Source organism: Poeciliopsis prolifica, unplaced genomic scaffold (genome assembly GCF_027474105.1).
Source record: "Poeciliopsis prolifica strain line A6 unplaced genomic scaffold, Auburn_PproV2 SCAFFOLD015, whole genome shotgun sequence".
Classification (NCBI taxonomy): domain Eukaryota; kingdom Metazoa; phylum Chordata; class Actinopteri; order Cyprinodontiformes; family Poeciliidae; genus Poeciliopsis; species Poeciliopsis prolifica.
In genome coordinates, this window is record NW_026562390.1 from 112,197 (window position 1) to 134,271 (window position 22,075).

At 42.8% G+C, this 22,075-nt stretch overlaps 1 protein-coding gene and 1 pseudogene across 1 annotated transcript in view; one reads left to right on the top strand and one right to left on the bottom strand.

The window, feature by feature from the left end:
* Positions 1 to 7,617, top strand: part of LOC129366443 (tight junction protein ZO-2-like) — a 30,319-nt gene extending 22,702 nt beyond the window's left edge. The window contains 14 exon segments of the mRNA XM_055040284.1: positions 86 to 228; positions 301 to 432; positions 510 to 605; positions 608 to 734; positions 815 to 1,002; positions 1,074 to 1,169; positions 1,886 to 1,965; positions 2,048 to 2,258; positions 2,344 to 2,444; positions 3,141 to 3,452; positions 3,731 to 3,946; positions 4,891 to 4,968; positions 5,110 to 5,195; positions 5,749 to 7,617. Of these exon segments, the coding sequence (XP_054896259.1) occupies positions 86 to 228; positions 301 to 432; positions 510 to 605; positions 608 to 734; positions 815 to 1,002; positions 1,074 to 1,169; positions 1,886 to 1,965; positions 2,048 to 2,258; positions 2,344 to 2,444; positions 3,141 to 3,452; positions 3,731 to 3,946; positions 4,891 to 4,968; positions 5,110 to 5,195; positions 5,749 to 5,899 (2,017 nt within the window). The 3' untranslated portion in view covers positions 5,900 to 7,617.
* Positions 7,618 to 8,646: 1,029 nt separating this feature from the next.
* Positions 8,647 to 21,861, bottom strand: LOC129366589 (amyloid-beta A4 precursor protein-binding family A member 1-like; annotated as a pseudogene).
* Positions 21,862 to 22,075: the final 214 nt, after the last annotated feature.

Sequence of the window (22,075 nt, forward strand, 5' to 3'; positions counted from 1 at the left end):
TCTTCAGCCAGCAGCTTTTCGTCCTCCAGCCAAATTGGTCTATATGAGTAATTAAAGGAGAATTTGTCTGTTTTCGTAATAAAAGCCCGAACACCATCATGGTGCGCTTCAAGAAGGGCGACAGCGTCGGGCTGCGGCTAGCCGGAGGGAACGACGTCGGCATCTTCATCGCCGGCGTTCAGGAGGACAGTCCGGCTGAGCAGGAGGGTCTTCGGACCGGAGATCATCGTTAAGGTGCCGCCTTTAGGTCCTCGTACTCCAACGTTCGTTAGCATGGCATCTAAACGAAAACCCTTCCAGTGACTTTCTGGTCTCCGTTTCAGGTGAACAACGTTGACTTCAGAGGGATGGTGCGCGAAGACGCCGTGCTCTACCTGCTGGACGTTCCAAAAGGAGAAGACGTGACCATCCTGGCTCAAAGCAAACCCGAAGGTACGAACACAAGAACACTGAGAAGTACAATATAAAGTATCTGTGAACCTGGATCCGACATGATTTCCTGGTTTCAGTGTATGAAGATGTTCTGGCATCCGGACGCGGCGACTCGTTCTACATCAGAACCCACTTTGAGTACGAGAAGGAGGCGCCGCAGAGCCTCCCGTTCGGTAGGGGGAGATCTTCAAGGTCATCGACACGCTGTACGACGGCAAGCTGGGCCACTGGCTGGCCATCCGCATGGACCAGGACAGCCAGGCACCCGAAGTGAAAAAGGGAATCATCCCCAACAAGAGCAGGTGGGCGGTCAGAGAAACGCGTCCGAGACGTGAACCTTCCAGTGCTGAAACCTCTGAGGTGGGCTTGTTTTGTGTCTCAGAGCTGATCAAATGGCCAACGTGCAGAACGCTGCCAGAGCGGCGTCAGGCAACGACAGAGGAGACTTCTGGAGGCTCAGAGGTCAAAGGGCGGGGAAGAAGAAAGACCTGCGGAAGAGCCGAGAGGACCTGAGCACCGCGCCGGTCGCCACCAAGTTCCCCGCCTACGAGAGAGTGGTGCTGCGAGAAGGTAGCGGAAAGCTTTCCTCCCGTCTTGTCTGCTGACGACGGTGAATCCTGACGTCCGGTTTGTGTTTCCAGCTGGTTTCAGGAGGCCGGTGGTGATATTCGGCCCGATTTCCGACGTCGTGAACGAGAAACTGGCCAACGACCTTCCCAACGAGTTTATTATTGCCAGTAAGTATCGTCTAAACTTTTTCTGCTTGTGCTGGAAACTGTTTAGAGTAACAACTGCTTTACTTTGTTCAAATAGAAATACATTTTGGATTCGTCAAAAATGAATGAAGCACATTTTAGCATTTATTATTTATTATCTCCAGCAGCAACTTCGGTTTAGTCAGGAATCCTCAAAGACCTTCGACGTCTTATTAATATATCTCTATAATATTCATCTACTGCTACTGATTCAGGCTGATTACAGTTTCTGCTTTGGAAAGATGCTAAAATATGGAGCTAAATTGGGGCCATAAAATAAAAAAATAACTAAAATCTGAACAATTTTAACCTGAAAAAAAATCAATTCTTTTTTTTTTTTTGTTTCAAACTTATTTTTTTAGTTACTTTAAAAAAAAATTAATTCACATGTTTGTATCATAGTTTTTAAACAGAAATTTTCAACTTTGCTACAAGAATTTGAATTGGGACTAAAATGTTTTTTTTAAATCGTTAAAAAAAAAGTAAAAAGATTTAACTATGAATTAAAACTGAAAGGAAATTAAAACTTTATTTTGCTGTTTTCTGTTGAGCCTTCCTGTTATCAGCTGGACATTTTTCTCTCTTGCTTTGAATCAACTGCTGAAATTTACACTGTAAAAACTCTTATTTTTATAGAATTATATAAAATTTGGTTTGTCCCAAAGTTTAAAACAAACTTAAAAACGTCTGTTTTTCAGAAACCGAGCCCAAAGACGCTGGAAGTGAGAAATCGTCTGGAGTGGTGAGACTGAACACCATCAGACAAATCATCGAGCAGGTAGCTGGTTTATTTTTTGTTACTTTTACCTGAAAGTCTTTTTCTGGTGGGAATAAAATCCTAAAAATGCGGCGTCACGTAGGACCTCCACGCACTGCTGGACGTCACTCCCAAAGCCGTGGACACGCTGAACTACACCCAGTGGTATCCCATCGTGGTGTTCCTGAACCCGGACAGCAAGCAGGGCGTGAAAACCATGAGGAGCCGCCTGATCCCCGGATCCAACCGCAGCGCGCGGAAACTCTACGAACAGGCGGTCCGGCTGAAGAAGACCTGCTCCCACCTCTTCACCGGTCAGTGGCGCCTCACGGCGAGTCCCGTAAAGCTTTTAGTCCCATCCGCTCACCGATTGGATCTTCCTGTGTGTTGGGAATCCAGCCACCATCGACCTGAACTCGTCGAATGACGCCTGGTACGGCAGCGTGAAAGAGTCGATCCGGGAGCAGCAGCAGAAAGCGGTGTGGGTGTCGGAGGGGAAGGTGAGTCTGACCGAATCAGAATAAAAGACAAAATGATCCATGTGCACAAACACATAGTACAGCTAACACTGAATCCAAGAAGGTTTAGTGGAAGGAAAAAGTTAACTGCAGAAATTACAAACCAGCAAAGTATAAAATTGCTTTAATTATTGGTCTATAAATTGTTTCAATAGCTGAAGAAGAAAAAAATAAACTTTTTGTTGGATTTTGATCTTTTTGATTTAAGAGAAAAAGTTAAATATATTGGAAATTAAAACACAACAACAAAATTCAGATTAGTTATCTAAAATTAGATGGATATATTGGTAAATAAATTAACAAAAATGTTTAAAAACTCTAAATTTCTGTTGAAATTAACAGTGAAAATGACATTTTACTGGTTCAACATCATCTGTTTTTATCCAACAACCATGTATAAATGAGACTAAAGTATAGAAAATTAACATGAGCTGAAAATATCTGTGATTAAATGGTTTAAGGTGCTGAAGTAGTTCAGCTGTAATGAAAACTAGGATTTTATTTCAGTTTTAAACTAGAAAAAGTTAAATATTTTAGGAAGCAAAACACTTCAACAACATTAAAGTAGCAGTTTCTGAAATGAGGTGAAAATATTGTAAATTAATGAAATGATTAAAGTTAAATTCCACCAGGATTTTGGAATAAATAAGTTTCTGATTCTGTTTTCCGTCCCTGCAGATGGACGGGTCGGAGGAGGACCTGGACCTGCAGGACGACCGCATGTCCTACCTGTCGGCCATGAGCGCCGACTACCTGAGCATGGACAGCCGCCTCACCAGCGACTATGACGACACGGCGGACGAGGGCGGGGCTTACACCGACAACGAGCTGGACGAGACGCTGGACGACCCGACGCCCGTCTCCGCCATCAGCAGGTCGTCGGAGCCCGTCCTGCCGGAGGAGCCGCGCCGCGCCAAGAGGCACGGGAGCCGCGAGGTTCTGAACCGGGACCCCAGCCCGCCGCCTTCGTTTGTTCCAGAACCACCCAAGGTGAGCAGGAAGATCTCAAACGCCTGGCTGTGACTCCTGGGGATGGTTAGAATATTGTTTTGTCCTATTTTGGATAAAAATGTCCAAGGTGGCGTCGCAGCAGAATCGCTGCAAAATGTTTATTTTTCCTCTCATGACCTCTGGAAACATTTATAAATATCTGTAAAATGACATTTTAGCTGCACAAAGTTTTGTTGGATCAGGAGAAGGTCCCATCTTGGTGAATGAATTCCCGTCCTCCTCCTCTAACCCGGCGTTGCTCTGCCGGTCCGCAGCAGGTCCGCGCTCAGGCCCGGACCGACTCGGTGCGCAGCTACGAGTCCCAGTCCAGCAGCACCATCAGCAGCATCGACGCGGCGGCCGCCAGCAGGCCGGCTCCCCCGCCGGTGGCCTCGAAGCCCAACGTCGCCCGCCTCCACCAAACCTCAGAGGAGCAGGCGCCGGCGAACCAGCAGGAGGAGGAAGACCCCGCCAACAAGTCCTTCCTGGGAAAGGTGGGAACAAAAACCAACCCGTTTACCTCAAGACTCCTTAAAGTCTCTCTTCTTTCTTCCTTCACGCTTCGCTTAATAAACTTGTCTCCTTTTCTTCCTCCTTTGCTTTTTCTCTCTTCCTGTTATGAAATAGAGAATGGCCAATCAGGTAACTGCACATGTCCACTTCCTGTTTCAGGGTTCCTGCACAAAACTTGACCGTTTTCTGAACTTCACCAGATCTGAGCTCAACACACTTTAAGCTTCTTTTGTAAATGATGCAGCTGTGATTAAAAAACTGTAAATTCAACATTAAATATAAACCTTTAAGTAAATATTTGAGAAAATAATGTGGCATTTATGCTGCCTGTAAACAAATGAATGTGAATTAGTTTATTTTACACAAAACGAACTTGCACAATGTTTTATGGGGAGAATTTGACGTTTTTGATTTATTTAATTTGGACAAAACTAGAAAAAACAGTTAAATTTGGAAATTGTAAAACAAATCAACAAGATTGAAAGTAGGAGTCTCTAAAATGTGCTGAATACTTTGATAATTTAATTTACAAAATGGTTTAAACTGCTGAAATATCTTTAGAAAGAACTGAATTCTGAGTGGATTTTAAGGTTTTATTTTCATTTTAATGTCGTTTTTTCCCCTAAATATTGGTGAAGAGGTTTAATTAGCTTTATAGAAAATCACATTTTTACTTTTTATTTGCTTTTGAGGGTTTTGGTTAATTTCATGTTGGCAAAGTTAGACAGAAAATATAAAATAATCAAAATGAGATGAATGTATTGGTAATTAAATGAATGAAATGAGCCGAGCGAATACCAGAATGAATAAATAAATCATAGATGTGTAGGAACTCCGTGTCCATCAGTCCCAACCAGCCTCTCCATGTCGGCCATCTTTCCTTCTTCCTGTTTCCTTCCACTAATTGAGGCTCGTTTTCTTCCAGATCAAAGCTTTTGAGAAGATGGACCATCTGGCCCGAGCGCAGCGTCTTCTGGAGCTGCAGGAGGCGGAAAAAGCTCGAGTCAGTGAAAACCCGCCGCTCGTTTAGTCTGCGTTCGGACCCGTTGAGGTTTCCGGGTCCGGCCTTCAGAACAATAGCTTCCTGAAAGGCTCCTCTGTAGTTTTGCTGCGATTCACTCTGACGTTTCTGGGTCTGTTCCAGTTGGAAATCGCCCAGAAGCATCCAGACATCTACGCCGTCCCAGTGAAGCTGCCAAAGACCAACCAGAACCGGCCCCAGCCAATCGGGTCAGAGCCTTTTCTCTCTCGTTTTCCACACAAATGGAAACAATTTAAATTCCTGTCAATAGCAAGAATACAAGAAGCACAAACTGATTAAACCGTCTCTTTGTTTCCATGAATCAAAATCAAAGCAGCAGAATCTCCTTTATAAAACATCTCCAACTAGAGCTGGACAATAAATCAATAAATCGATAGATCAATACCAATAGATGATACATCTTATAGAATACTCAGAGTTCTGATCCAGAACCGCTCAGCATTCTGGGAAATGTAGGCAGAGGAAAGACGTTAGCTTTCTAGCTAGTCTGAGCTTTAGTTTAAAGTGTAACCGCTGTACCAGTTGAACTTTTTCCTGTTTACTTGCTGATGATTTAAAATCTGTTTCAGTTGGAGACGTCCACAAAGGTTCAGATTACTTCGCTTGTAAACCATAACTGCTGTGAATTTGAGCTGCAGAGACTTTTTCACATTTTATAATCTCACTGCCGTTAATCATGTGCTGCTGAAATCGTATCAGTTTCCCTTTTCCTCCCGATCCGACTTGTTTCTGTGTTTTCAGCTCGAACGCCGAGCCGCAGACAACGTCCCGGCCCACGTACTCGGAGACAAGAGGAAACGAGGACACCGAGGCGGAGTACCGCCGCCAGCTGGCAGACCAGACCCGGAGGGGATACTACAACCCTCAGAAGTACAAGGACACCGAGCTGTGAGGCTCCGAACAGGAAGTGAGGTCGTTCACCAGCTTCTGTCGCTCTCTGAACTTCTTCTTTCTCACATCTTGGCTCCGAGTCCAGACTCTCTTCAAGCTGGCGGCGGCGGCGTTAACCGCCACAGAGGAAGAAATGTTGGTCCTGATTTCCAGAGACGAAATGTTCAGTTTGGGTTTAACAGCCTCCGTGTTTCACTGGCGAGTCCAGAGTTTCTGAATCCGATCCATCACAAATATCAAGCAGAAGTCCTAACTTTAATTCTTTTTTTTTTCCTCCAAGCAGCAGATTTTCTGCTGGTTTGGTTAATATTCATCCAGAGTTTCTGAAGGTCTTTAAAAGCTGCAGGAACCATAAAAGTTCCTGGAATGTTTTCCTTCCAGTAAATTTTCACCAGAGCTGCTACCTGGTCCTGCAAGGTGAGAGATTTAAAAACATGTTCCACCAATAAGAAAGTTTTATTTCTATCTAAATATCCAAACAGAAAAAAACAAAATAAACAATTGTTTTTGTCTTAAAACAGGATTTTATGATAGATTCTTAAACTAATTCTTATTATTCACCAAATGAATCTTTTTTGTTTTTTTCAGCAATAAACATGAAATAATTGAACCCAGATTCTAAAAACTGAAACAGAACTGGTCCAATTGAGTCCTGGAAACCAAACAAAGCGATGAAACTATTGTTTTGGTTACAGTTTAGCGTGGAGGACTTTACCTATGTTACAAAGAATAACCGCTGTTTTATTTTATTGCTGAAAATCACAAATCTTATTTTTGCAGTTGTGGCTTTTTTCCAGGTTTCTGCAGATGACTTAAAATCTTGTTTGATACCACAAAATTTGAATGACTTTGCTTTGCTTGTGAACTATAACTGCTTTGGAACTGAGCTGCAAGAGTTTGACTTCAGTTTTTATTCGCACTTTGACCTCAGCTGCTGTCAGGGTGAATAAAATAATCATGTTTTTGCTGCTAGAACCATTTTCTGTCCGTTAATCTGGAAAAAAGAGTCCAAAGAAACACTTCAGACCTTCAGAAATTGTGGCGAATTATTGATTAAATTATTCAGTTTAGAAAATCTGGATGCCTTGAAAGAAATGAGGAAAAACTAGAGACTTTTGTACAGAATTATTTATGTAATTTCAGCATATTTAAGTGTCGAAGAATAAGTAAACTGATAAAATATTTACCGTCTCGTGTCACAATTGAAGAAGAAATCATTCCCCTAAAAACAGAGTTTAATAACGATCAGAGGAAAAGCTGTAAAGTAGTTTTTTTTTGGCTTCACTTCTGCAGCAGCTTCTTGATTTCCAGAATAAAACCCGATTTGCTGGAGGAGAAGTTGCATTCTGGGTAGCAGAAACTGCTGCGGTGCCTTTCGACTCCTGATTCTGGCTGGGAAACGAAGCTGCTGTCAAATTCAGAGGCTGGACGGAAAACATGGAAGCATTTTGGGTTTCCTGTTAAAAACTAAAACTTTTAAGCAGACGTCATTCCTGCGAGCCGTTTTACGGCCGTTCTAGATGGAAAGAAAAAGGAAGTAAATGTCTGCCTGAAATTTTGAGAATTTTTAGAAAATTTATAGAAAATAAGAAAATTTCTGAGATCTGAAGGTCAAAAAGTTGAGAAAAAATTTATAAATTTTGGTAATTTTCTTGAAAAAAAAAAGGAAACTTTCTTCTTTTCAAACTCTGAAAACTTCCAAAAGTTTTTTTTTTCACTTTTAAACTCAGAAATCTCCACCTTTTTTTCTAGAACATTTCAGCTCAGTCTAAATATTTCTCTGTTTTTGGCAGAAATAAACTCCTGCTTTGTCCTCTTAAACTGGCCGTAACGAGACGCTGTCAGTTCCTGCTGTTACTGTTTTATTGAGCTGTTTCTACAGTCTGGAGGGAAAGTTATTTCATTTATTCCTGGTTTCCTCTGGAACAAACTGAGCGAGGAATCGAAAAGACAATCACCTTTTTACTGCTTCTATTTTTATACTAAAGACGATGTAAACCCACTCTAGTCTCAGTGTTTGTGCACAGGAGGGAAGAGGCGACAATCACGATGTCTTTTTAGTTGTGATTTGTGGTTTTTGTAGTTGGTGATCTCCCGAGTGTTTCACTGCTCACTCTTGGAAAATTCAGACGAATAAAACATTTTTTTTACACATTCTTCAAAGTTTCGGTTCTGTCTTTGTTTCACTTTTAAACCTTTTGCAGGGGAAATAAAACGTGAAAGATGCTGGATTTTTTTTGTTTCTAGATTTAAAACGATGTTTAGAGATTGCAGTACTTTCTAATGTTAATATTTTAAATACTTTTTTCAATATTTAGATAATTTAACATTCGCAAGATGCTCAACATTCCTTATTTAATTACTGTGTAGGAGTTGTTGTGGCATTACGACTTTATTCTGGTATTACTGACATTTTTCTTTTATTGCAGCTTCTCGTAAAATTACGACCAGTCTGGCAATATTGTGAATTAATTTTTGCATTACAATGTTTTTTGTATTTTACTGTTCAACTTTTCTTGTAACTTTTGTATTTAAGATGCAAATTTATTAAACATACAGTAAAATATTTACATTTTATTTGATATATATTGTATTGAGGAAAAAAAGACAGCATAAAGTTATCAAACTGTTGCCTTTTGACACCAATATATCTCCATATATTAGATTTTTTTTCTATCTATGACGTATGTAACCTTCATTACCTCAGTAATTTTTACTTTTTCTTTCTAATAACCAAAAAGCCCAAAATTGATTGTATTTTCATACATTTATTCTGCAGAATTGAACATGCAATCCTCTTTCGTATTATAGGTCCATCATGATTGAAATACATTCAGATATTACGGCTATTCAACCTGATCTAATATCGTCTCTGTTTGCAGCCTAAATATTCACAAGAAAAAACAAACAAACCACAGATTATCTTTGGTCGAACCTAAAATGTCACATTAACACTCGGCCTAAAGTGAGACGGTTTGCCTTCTGCTGCCACACCGCAGACGATTTACACGACAGCCAGCTGTACAGATTAAGGCAAATCCAGTGAGATCGAGCCGGAACGAGGGGCGGGGCTTAAACTGGGGGCGGGGCTTAAAACGGCAGGAGGCGGAGCTTGGAGAAGAGCAGCTCAGATGTAGACGGGTTGCTCCTGCGCCGTCAGCAGACGGTACATGGCTGCAGGCATCGTCTTCATGTGGATCTGGAGAAGAAACCAGAACATTGTTTTTTATCTCTGAGTAATAGAAATTCTGCTCAAAATGAATGATTTACTTCATGGAAGACATTTTGTCCTGGAAACCAGTTTGGAACTGGTTTCTGTCCTCACCTCTCCCATGGCGTTGGACAGGATCTGGACGATCTTCTCGTGAGGCGTCGCCACGACGCTCTGCCCGTTGATCTCGATGATGCGGTGGCCGACGCGGACGCCGCCGCGCTCAGCGATGCCGCCTCTCATCAGGCTGCAGATCTGCAGGAAGAAGAGGAAGAACGGCCAATCAAAACGTCCAGGAAATAAGAAATGATCTGAAACCCAAAGTAAAAGTTAAACCATTAACTTTCTAAGATGTCTTGTTTTATAGAAAGTATTCCTGGTCCAGTGTTTTTCTGTTTTGCTGTTAATGATGTGTAATTTTTTTGCCTCATACAAAAAAACTATATTCCTCCTTGTTACTATTTTATTGAGATGTTTCAATGAACGGCTAATTACAAAGTCTTACTAATAATACTTTGTGATTAAGTCTTATTACTAAGACTTAATATTGTGACTTGATTCTCATGCAGCTTTTTTCCCACCATGATGCAAAGTGTGACAAAGTACTGGTGTTTCTCGTATTATTCAAACTTTATTCTGGTAATTTGACATCTTTTTGGTTTCTCCAGGTTTTGGTTCAGGGTTGATTGTTTAGAACTTTCCAAAACTTGGTTTTCTTTCCCACAGGAAGTGCCTCCGTGTTGTTTCACCGTCTGCTTCCTGTCATTTCCTGTTTCTGCCAAAGTTCTGTCCGTTTTCGTTACTTACGATCCCGTTCTGGACACTGAAGCCCAGCTGGTACCGCAGGTCCGGCCGTCGGATCAGCACCATGGTGACCGGAGGACAGCGGACGATGTTCATCTTGATCCTCGACTGAGACTTCAGACCCTGAAGGAAACAAAAACACGGTTACGTTTGTTCTCAGGAGGGAAACCAGGAGGAGCAGGAGGAACGTTGCAGGTACCTTGATGATGCTCTGGCAGGTGCTGAGCGGTAATCCCACCAGGCTCGTCCCGTTTATCGTCATGATTTGGTCTCCGATGTTCAGCCTGCCGGACTTCTCGGCCGGCCCGCCGTGCATCAGGCTGGCGATGATGACGGTGGGAAGAATGGAGCCCCAACCCGACTCCACGATCACCACACCCAGGATCTCGCCTTTCTGCTTCTCAATGTAAACCTGCAGTGGGAAACGCTTGAGAAATTCACCTTCGCTCAGATCAGGAAGGTTTTTATGAAGCTGCTGCACAGCTGTGTGAAAAATCCAGCTGTTCATTTTAATCTGCTGGAGGCCAAAAATAACCGAGACCAAGAACAGAAGAGAAGGAGATGCTGCTTTATGGTAAACGCACAACAAATTCATGTTTTGTTTTTATTTAATATCAAAAGTAGTTTTGAACTTAATTTTGAGTTTTGTATTTTTTACAGTTTCAAAAAAGAAAAAACATTTTATAGCTTCACATCCTTTGGTGTCTGGTTTGCAAAAATTTCTCAACAGTTACTTTTAATATAATTCTGGAAAGCAGTTTTGAACTTCATTAAATGTTTTTTTTAGCAAACTTTATGGCACCATCGTAGCACCACAATTCTTTTTTTTTTTTAAACTAAATCTAAAAATTTGTTTTTTAACTTAATGTTCAGTTTCTTTTTGGAACTGAACATTTTTGGGCCAATTTTAGAGCAAAATTGGAGCCATAAAACTGAAATAACTGAAAAAAAATACCTTTCAATTTTTTAAAATATAATTTTAGTTTTTTGTCTTTTCTTTTAAACAAACTTTAATGGCCCAGTTTCACTCCATACTTATTTCCTCTGGGCGTCTGCAGTTTGGGGAGAAAAAGACTTTTGTTGCTGATTCTTCAAATGTTCATTTAAATCCACCAGAGAGTAAATCCTCAGCCAAAGCAGAGCTGCTAATGCTCTTTTAGAAAACACACAATAAAGTTCAGTAGAAGAAGTGAATATTTTCATGCATAACAAAGAGGGGAACCAAACAAAGTTAGTTTAGCTCCCTCTGGTGGCAGGCTTACGTCTCTGCAGTTCTCGGACTTGGAGAAGTGGATGAGGTCGTCGTTGTACATGTCCTGAGTGTTGAGCAGGTCGCTGTACTCCCTCTGGCTCAGGTCCTCGGGGTCGATGCCGTTGGCCCTGAGGAACTCCTGGTAGGCCACGCTGAAGGACTGGCCGATGGACTGAGCGATGAGCTGCGCCTGAAATGAAACAAAAACTGTTTAAAACACGGTTTATTTAACTAATATTTGCTCAAATTACTAACGATTTGGCTGTAAAGAGATTACACTCCTATTTATGACGGTATTCCAAACTTTTATGGAGTTAAATTGGGGCCATTAAGAAAATTTTGAAACTGGAAAAATAAAAAATAATTTTTAACCTTCAATTTATGGAGCAAATTTGGGGCCATAAAGTTTCTTTAAGAAAACAAAATAATAAATAAAACTTTCAGTAGTTTCTAAAATGTATGGAGCTAAAATTTTGCCATAAAGTTTGTTATTGAAGCATTTTTTGAAATATGTAGAAACTAAAAAAATAACACATTTTAAACAAAATTAGTTAATTTTTTTTTCACCATTTTGTGTTTTTAATAATGCACAAAAGATTTCAAAAATAATTTCTATGTTTTATAAAGAACTTGTCTAAAACAATTAAATCTGGATCCAAAACTGAGAGAAATCAGTCAGAAGTAAATAAAAGTTTATAATATTGTATTGGAATAAGTTTAAACATTTTTAAAACGGGTTCAGTTCTTCGTTACGCCTCGATGGTGACTCACGTCTTCGGACTCGAACACGTGGCAGATCATCCTGTACATCCTCCTGTCGTCGTGGTTCAGGTCCGTCTGCTCCGATGTCTGGTCCAGGTTCTCCTGAGCGCTGCGCGACCTCACCATCTTACCCCTCGCCATCAGAACCACCATGTTGCCGATGTCGGCGATGTACGATATGGTTCTCAGCGGCAGGTCCATCAGCGCCTCCTGCAGGAGACAAATCAGACCAGGCGATATCGCCGTCTTTGGTTTAATCTAATGCAGATACAATTGCTAACTTTAAAAGCCTTTAGCTCACATAGCTTCTCCTTTCGTTTTGTAAACTTTCCGTTGAATAAAATGTGACATTTGTGTTTTCAGCTGCTTCTATAGAAGGTGTGGTGGTGTAGTTTCCTGCTTTGCTGTGCTTTCAGCTCAGATTTAGTTTTTTACCTGCGTGTCTGCATTGAGGACTTTGATCCTCTGAGTGGACATGAACAGGTCGACCTCGGCGGTGGACGGACTCTCGCTGTCTGGACTCTACGGAAACACAGAAAGGAAAAAACCTCCGGTTGCAAATCAGCTCCAGTTTTCACAGAAACGCAGCCGCCCAGCATCGACTCACCTTCTTCCTGTTCTTCGCCTGTTTCTGAGCCGCCTGCAGATCAGAAAGCAGAAAACATCTCAGAACAACTCAGTCCACTGCAGATTGACTCGAATGCCAAACAAAGGGACAAAAGAGGCTTAAAGCTTTCTGTTTTGATGTCTCCGTGCGTGTGGGAGGTCAGCGGCGGCCATGTTTGGCAGCAGCAGGACGCCGGTGGCGTCTGCGACCGACATCATCACCGGTTTCCTCTGCATCGGAGTGACACGACGCGGCCTGAGGACACAACGGACTGCATGTGTTTGAGGCGGCCGACGGAGTCACAATGCGACCAAAATTAACTCAGAAACCTCTGGAAATGTTCAAATAAAGCAAAAATTAAAAACAGATTCTTTTCTTTTTGTTGAAAATGTTTAAGATTTTAAGATGCATCTTAAGGGTTAGGAGGACATATTTGATTTTATTCATTATTTTCTGCAAAATTAAAAATTTTCAGACTCGGAAATGTTTTGGGTTTTTTTTGTCTGATTTTTTTTTTTATAGTAAATTTTAAACTTATTAAACTCAAAAAATTGTGAATCTTAAAATGTTAGTTTTTCTTTCCTGTAATATTTTAGACTTGTTGAACTACAAATTTTATTTTTTTCCTCAAATTTCAGATAACTGCACATTCTCAAAATGTGAAGTTTTTTTTTTTAGCGAATTTTAGACTTTTGAAAGTCATAAATTCCTTAGCTTTTCCTCAAATTTCTTAGATTAATTGCAGAATTTCTGAGTGTTTTTCTGTTTTCTGTTTTTCTGTCAATTTTTTCCAAAATTCTTTAATTTAAAAAAAAAATTAAACATTTGATAAAATCTTTTACATTTTTATCAAAATTAAAGAGTCATTGACTTAAATCTAACTCCTCTAACTTGCTGAAAACTTATTGTAAATTAGTTTTGTCTTATTTTTAGTGAACTGAGGTTTTTGCACTAGAAGCCAAAAATAATCAGTAATATTTTGTGTTTTTGCAGTGTAATTGTATCCACAATTACAGCCAAATTTCAGCTCTGATTTCTCAACTCCTTTATTTCTGGAGTAAATAAAGTGTTTCTGGATCCAGGCTGCAGGATGAGCTTGGGCTGCAGGAGGAATGCTAATAAGATCTGGACCCAGATCTATAGAAAACATTTAAAAGAAGCTTTAATATCTCGTCTCTCCTCTCTGCCTGCCAGCTCTCTCATTTCTCCACTTTATCGTCTCTTTTTCATATATATTTGTGGCTTATGCACCATTTACTTCCTGGACGGTAATACAAGCAGAAATCTTGGTGGATTGGTGGTTCTGCTCCCAGAGAGAGAAGCTAAAAGCTTCTCGCTAACCATGTTTGACATCTCTGGGGCCCCGGCGCCGTCGCCGAGCAGCGGGGCCCCGGAGGAAAAGCCGGACCGACTCTGGGAAGGACGCAGCGATCCAAACGTAATCCCGTCCCACAAAGCCGCGGGCAGCGTCACCTGACTTCAAAAAGAGCAACGTGACAGCGAGTCTGGAGCACGAAAACAAAAACTATGAGCTTTTAATTCATTGAAAAAAATTTAACGAATCTCTGCAGTGACTTAGAATTACATAATTTAGTAAAAAAGTAAAACTCTGAGGTTATTTATGCTAATTAACCCAAGAGTAAAAAATAAAAGACTTCAAGATGCAGGCAGGATGTTATACTAATGAGCTGCAAGGCCAATCAGTGAGGAAGAAGAAATTAATATAAAAACATAAAATAGTTTTGGATCAGAGTGTCGTGGATCCCCTCCAGTGAAACGTTCCCGTCACGTCTGTGTCGTTTCTCACCCGGACTCGGCTCATGGCCTCCTGCGCCTGCTGCATGCGCGCGCTCTTGGAGGGCGTCCGCTCTGACAGCAGGTGGGTGCAGCCCAGGTAGGTCGCAGCAAATATGATGCCGTCAATCAGATCCTCAGGGTCACACGGTCCTGGAACTGCAGGAACCACGCAGACGTTAACAGCAAAGTCTCCATGTCAACGGTCTTTGATTTGGATGTTCACGCTAATGATCAGGAGTTTCCCAACACTTAGTGTAGCTAATGCTAAAATGCTACACAAACCTTTGTATTTACCGGAAGCTAATGCTAAAATGCTACACCAATATGGTATTCCGGAGAAACTAATGCTAAAATGCTACAAAAACATTTTTATTTACCAGAAGCTAATGCTAAAGCTCTACAAAAACATTTTTATTTACCGGAAGCTAATGCTGAATGCTACACCAATATGGTATTCATCAAATGCTAATGCTAAAATGATACACCAATATGTTATTCAGGGGAAACTAACGCTAAAATGCTACAAAAACATTTTTATTTACCAGAAGCTAATGCTGAATGCTACTACAACATGGTATTTACCGAGAGATGATGCTAAAGCATAAAACTCAGCCATGTTGATAATCACACGTCGCACTAAACCCTAATTTGTTGGTGTTTGGAAGGCTTTTCTATCAAACTGGATCCAGCTGTTTAACTGGTGCTACTGCTTGTTTAGCACCAGTTCTATTGCCCCAAAGTCTTTTTCTGCCCTCCCAAAACCAGAAGGTTCAGACGAAAGAACACTTTTTAGCTAAAGCTAACGATCGAGCAGGCAGGAAAACCGGTTTATGGTTTTCAAACAAAAGCATCCACACCAAAACAAAACAAAATGCACAGGAAAAGATTTAACTGTGTATTTAGATTTCAGTTAATTTTACTGTATATGCAGAGCAGCAGTTTATATCTGAAGACATTCTTCTAAAACAAAAAGGATCATTTGTTTTGTTTATATTGAGGATTTCACTCACCGTCCACAAACGTGGGAAAGGGAGGAAGAGCTCGTCGAATCTGAGAAATCACAGAAACACAAAGCGTTCGGGTCACTTTCACACCAAAGATCAAAACTCATTTACACAAAGCAGGACCTTAGAAAGGTTTTCCTTCCACAGGATTTTCTGCTGTTTTGAGGATTTAACTGACTATAATCTTTAAATTGCTATAACTAAGTTGCTGAGCAGAACATTAAAGTTTAACTCTAAAGTTGAGAATAGGATTATGAATTAACTAAAAAAAAGATACTTTGAGTAAATATTGTTGCTTCCACAAAGTAACAGGTAAAGTTTTTATAAATACTTTGGCATATTAATAAATTATAAATATTTATTGAATAAGTTAAGCTCTTACTTCCTGTATCGACGCCTTCTGAAGGGGCGACGATGGCTGCGCTTGAGCAGAAGATTGCTCCGGACTCTGCTGTTGCTGCAGACGTTGACTTGGCGGATGCTGAGTCGGCGTTGTGGGTGTGTAGGTCTGCGGCGTCCGTGGCTGCGACTGGTAGCCCTGGTGGTGGTGATGGTTGTGTTGCGGGTTCCTGGACGTCTCGGCTCTCAGAGGACTGACGCTGTAGCGGGACGGAGACTCCAGAGCCGAGCGAGACGGGGAGTGAGGAGACGTCTGGGCGGGGAGATGGCGGAAAGAGTTGCATGTTAGTACCTAGCAAAAAACTTCTAATGGACCAATCGGCAAACAGAAGGAGAAATTCTGAACAATTCTACAGAAAATTGACTGATTCTCTACCACAGACTGAACAATCTCACTTGGTTTGCAGGAACAGATTCTTCACTGGAAAAAGTTACAAATTCTCACCAAAGTTAACCCAAAATAAGCCCAGAAAGTTGTACTAACGTTGGCTTGCATTGCGTATGCGTCCTCCGTTGGGCTGATTTCTTGTCTCATCACCCAGATCGGCTCCACCGGTTGGTCAGGTGTGTAGGGAGACCGCACCGCCTTGATCTTCACTCCCTCAATTGCCTCTTTGATGTCTTTAATTGCCAGGCTGATGGCATCTCCCGATCCTTTCGTAGCGTCGCCTGACAGACCCGTCAAATTCCTGTCTTCGCCCAAACCGGCCGGTCCGGTGATTGGGTCTTAGACTGGGGTTGTGGCGGCCTGGATGCCAGCCTGCCGGTCTTGGATAGAGGGCTTTTATCAGCGCCATCGCCCTCGCTGTCGGACTGCCCGTCGTAGTGGTGCAGCCGGCAGCCAACAGAGCGGTCCACAGGGAAGGGACGGGACCCACGGTTCCTCCCCGGCCTCGGAGTGGGGTGGGAACTCTCCGTAGGGGAGGATAGCGTCCCCTTTTGAACACTCTTCAGTCTGTCTCTGACAAAGGTCTCCTGCTGGGACTCTTGCTGGGCCTTGTTAGACTCGGGTCTCCAACCAGATTGTCGACAAGCTTCCTGCTGCATTTCGGGGTAGGAGGTCTTCAGAGGCTCGGGGAAAGAGTTTGGGTGACATTTTGGCTCCGAATACGACTCAAAGCCGGACTCCGTGTACGTCTTCTGGTGGGACTCCGTGTAAAACTCTGCATAGGTTTTAGGGTGAGACTCTGAGCAAGAAGTTGAGTGAGACAGTGAGCAAGATTCGGAGCAATCCTCTTCCTCTTCTTCAGGTAAAGGGTTGTTGTCAGGTAGCGAGCTCAAACTGACGTCCTCGCTGAAGTGGTCCAGCTGGGGGAAAGGCGGGACGTCCGGAGAGGAGGGAGGAGTCGGTGATTGTAAAGGAGGCGGGCTGTGAAGAGGTCCATCCATGCTCAGCGAGGCGGCGCTCTCCGTGTCTGAGCAGAGATCTGTAATTTCACTTCCCTGAGCCGTAGGATCCTCTTCTGCGTTCTCCATGACGCCGACCCGGTCCTCCTCCACCCTCTCTGCTTCTTCTGCTCTGTCATTGTGGCTGCAGCTTGGGTTTCCTCCAGTGGGCTGGACGGTTCCGTCCTCCTCTACTTCTTTGTGTTCCTCTTTCTCTTTCACTTCCTCCGATTCCTCTTCATGCTCGGCTTTGTACTCGCCGTAGTCTTCAGCTTTAGCCGTGCGTTTTGGGGTTCAAGTTGCACGTCACCCATTGCAGGAGCAGAACTGACATGGGTAGGAGTAACAACGGCAACTGGAGTCTGATGAGGAGATCCTCTGTCTTGTGATTGGTTCAGGACAGGATCAACAAAACAGACTTCCTGCTCCCGAATCTCAGATGCACCTTCTCTCTCCCCGGCGCCAGGCGAAGTCACCTGGATTTCTCTAAACTGCTGCCTCGGTCTGTGATTCCTAAGTCTGGGGTTCGGGTCACCATGCCGGCGGTAGCGGGTGACGGCAGGGCGGTGTTGTTGCACGGGACGGGGCTCGGCATCCTGACCCTCGGCCCCGTCCGGCCTGGCGGGGACGACGGTCGGGGCCGAACCGGGACTCTGAACCTGCCCTGACGGAGGCCGGCGGCGGTGACGAGGAGGTCCGCGACCCGCGGGGTGGTGATGGTGATGTGCAGAGTGGTGGTGGTGCCGGTGGGGATGGTGAGGAGGCATTTCCCCATCCTGGTTCTGCATCTGACAAGGCCTCCAGGAGCGACGGACGGGCGTTCGCCGTTGGTGTCGTTGGACTGCCTGGTCCTGGGAGGCACAGAGGCCCCCATCTGCTCCTCGTCTGCTTCGCCTGCAGCATCTTCCTGATACTTTTGACTCATTGCTGGGACGGGATTGGACTCGGAACGGCTTTGCAGATCATCAACCCACTCACAGACCGACCTGGAAGAGAAAGAGACGAGAGACGGGCGTTTGTTCATGAGGCACAGAAACACTTCTGCTAATGTCCTAATAGTGAATATTCTGTTTAGCACTTCAGCATTTTTGCTAACTTTGAAAATGCTTAGCTTCACCTAAGTCATTATTTTTCCTACAAGTTATAAAACTCCTTTTTGCTCGGCAGTTTTGGAAACGTTCAGTCGCACAAAGTTTGACATCAGTGTTGAAGTTTCTCTTCATGAAGTGCAATGTCTGCGCGGCGCTTCAGTGTTAGCAAAACTACTGTTTATGATATCAGTTAGCAAACTGTATATTTAGCTTGCTAGCTAGCATAGCTGTCTGCTACCATTAGGAAAACTATTTAAAACAAGCTGACAGGTTTTATTTTCATGTTTTTTCTTTTATTGTAAAGATAATCGGCTGAAGCTAATTTTAGCTATCTAATTATTTACTTAGCATAGAGAGATAAAATATTTAACATATAGCTTTATAGCTTAGTAGAGGTGAAAAGACATATTTATCTTCTACCTTGTGTTTGGTGTCACATAAAATCCCACTGAAATAAACTAATAAACGTTCAGAAGGTAAAAAAACTCTGACGTTTAACTTTGGCCCCGCCCTGTTTTGTTTCACTAATACTAAAAATGTAAATCCTCTGGGAATCACTTTAATCTCCATCGTTCATCCGTCCACCGGCAGCTGGCAGATGGTACCAGGAGGATGAAGAGGAGGAGGAGGAGGAAGGGCAGGAGGACAAGGAGGGACCTTTATCTGGTACCTGATAGGAGCTGACAGAGGGGAGCGGGTCGTGCCGCACTCTGAATAATAAATACGCTCTGTGAAGGAAAACCACCGGATCCGTTCTGACGTTTATTTAATCCGATGTCCAGGAGATGACCAGCATTTACTGCAACTTCCCCGGATATCAGATGAGCTCCAGAAAAGGAGGAACAGAAACTAGAAAACCTGGTTTAAGATTAAAAAAAACCTCTATAGTTATTTAAACATCAGATCATTTGTTTCATCGTTCTCCTGGTTCCATTGTTGCATGTTTGAATCATTTCAGGTGCAGGGAGGAGGATGTTTTTACTTTTTTTTACTTTCTGACAGTTTCTACGACAAGTAACCATGGCAACAAGGTGCTGTTTTCTTTGGGTTTTTCACCAGATGCAGCAGCAGATCAACATTTCAAAAACTAGAATAAAACTACCTGAACTACGACCTTTCAACCCTAAGGAGTCGAAACAAGAAGGACTGATGGATGCAGAGCAGAGAGAGGAAGAAAAGTCAAACTGTCTCTCCTCCACAGGTGTCAAACTCGAGGTGCGCGGGCCAAATCCGGCCCGTTGCAGTGAACTCGAACTTAACAGTTGTGTTATTTTATTATTCAACTCAAATCAGTTAAAAATGTTTACGATTCAAGAACCAGAAATGAAACAATGAGGCTGTTTTTCAGAAGCAGAAATTAAAGAACCAAAACATGCAAAATGAATGAATTTTGAAGAACAGATCCCCTTTAAATGTGGACATAACAACGTCTGGACTGGGGACAGATGAACCGGTTAAAGGTTAAAGGTTAATGGCGATCCGGTAATTTGAGCACCAACTGCCAGGATGGGACCAGAAAGGCTAATAGTCGTCCCTGTTCGGGGCTTAGAGGTGGTGGCGAGCAGCAGGCATGTGGAGAGAGTCGGGAGGAAAAGGCAGTCTGGGTCACAGATGGCCCGGCAGCGAGACCGACGGCTGGACACGGCCGGAGCCGCCTCCATCTGTCCAACTGCAGTGAAAGCTGCTGGGGGGGATTGGAGGCATCATTAAGTTGCTGAACGTTTCCTGACGACGCCTCAAGCTGCAGCGGATTCTGGATGCATGTGCTGAGCGGACCAGACGTCCAGGACTATTTTAAATCCCTACAGTTTGTTTGCACAAAGAAACCAAGTGTAAATCTTCCTGTTCTGGTTTTACTTCATGCAGAGACGCTTTCTGCTTCTCTCTCTCTCTGACCTGTCAAAGATGCTCAACATGAATAAAATAAACATCCAAACCTGCGGAGAAAGAGGAACATGAAGCATATAAATTAAATATGGTTTCTGATTGTTGTGCCGTCTGAAAGCAGGCTGTCAGAAACCAGGCTGTCAGAAACCAACAGTCAGCAGATTGAGTCCACTGCAGAGGAGGAACCGGGTTAGCGCCTCAGCCGGCTGCTTTAGACGCCCAATCCACAAAAACTGTCTGACCAAAGCCATTTTTAATAAACTTCTCATAAAATCATCATTTTTAGAAAGATTTTCATCCATTCAAACATATAAAGTAACCTGGAATGCAGTAGTAACTACTCCAGGCCTGTAGGTGGCGGTGTAATGCCTGTATTATAATACAAAAATCAGACATTTTCTACATGTAATGGCTGTGAGACTTTAATTTTTAGCTTTCTTCATCCGTCTGCTCCTGAACATGTTTTGTTTTTGTTAGCAAAACCAATATTCTTGTATCATTACGACTTTTTCTCATATTATTTCAACTATTTTATAACTATTCCATTAATATTATGACTTTAATCTCAAATTTTTTCTGCAATATGCGTTTATTCTGATATAACTGCATTCTCTATGTATCCTGAGTTTATTATTGTGTTATTACAATGTTATTCTCACAATATTACATTATATTAATTATTTATGTTTTAATTCGCCTGGCTGTAAAACTGCATGGCAGAACACGGCAGTTTTTTCAGATGAGACCAACTGAAAACATTCAACATGTGCAAAATTCTTTACAAATTCTTCAAAATCCATAAGACGTGAAAAACAGGCAGAAACAGAACCCAAAAAAACCAAAAAAGGTGATTCTACAGGTGTGATTACTGTTCCAACGCTTGAAATCCGTGAAAATATGAAACATTTAGGAGAGAAAGGATTTTTAAAAGGATAAAAACTGATTATATATCATTTTTTTTTAAGAAACCTTCACATTAAAGGTCATGTGAGTATTTCTGCCTAGCCTGATTCATTCAGGGAGGGTGTGTGTGTGTGTGTGTGTGTGTGTGTGTGTGTGTGTGTGTGTGTGTGTGTGTGTGTGTGTCAGTCAGTCACACACCGTGACAAACACCAGCAGCATATGCTCTGTGTTGGGATGCATCACTTATCATCTTCCAGGCGTCACGACCGCTCAGGATGATGAATTCACGAAAATAAATACGTAAGAAGACAGGCAGGTGCTTTTATTTTGAAGACCTTAAATCCGTCCTGTGGTTCGGTTTCATTTGGGCCCAAATGTTCCTGTTTTTTAAAAGCTGTGGTTCCGGGCCTGTTTGGTCATTTAGAGGCTGAAACCAAACGTCCTTGGCCGCCTTGTTTTACAAATTCATGACATTTATTTTGAAATGCATCCATCCAAAAATGTCGGAGGGTTTTAATAAACGTCGCTGTTCCTGATTCCCCGCAGGTGCAAAAATAATCCCAGAAACAGAAGAAATGAGCGACAGTCGGACGTGACAGCCGCCGCTTTTACCTTCATGTTGAGGAGCAGAGGCCCGGCTCCGGTCCACATCGTCCCGCCCGGGTCGGCTCGGTTCGGCTCGGTTCGCTTCCTCCTCCGGACAACCTGGTGGGATTAAGACGGAAAGCTGGGCCCCCTCCCTCCGCACCGTGACATCAGAGCGGATTAGCGAAGCACAAAGCGCCTTTAGCGGCAGCGGCAGCAGCTGATGCTGGAAAACAGCGGCTCGACCCGCCTACTCCATCAGCAACCTGCAGAGAGCTGCGGCACGCTGCCGCTAACGGCGGCCGCTGGGGGCGCTGCGGCGCGCTGCCGGCGGCCGCCGCTGGGGCGCTGCGGCGCGCTGCCGCTAAAGGCGGCCGCTGAAATGAAATGTAACTCAAATAAATTCATATTTTATGCTATACAATTAGAAAAGGTTTATTTATTTCAGTAATTTAAATAAATTGAAACTCATAAACAGATTTTGATATT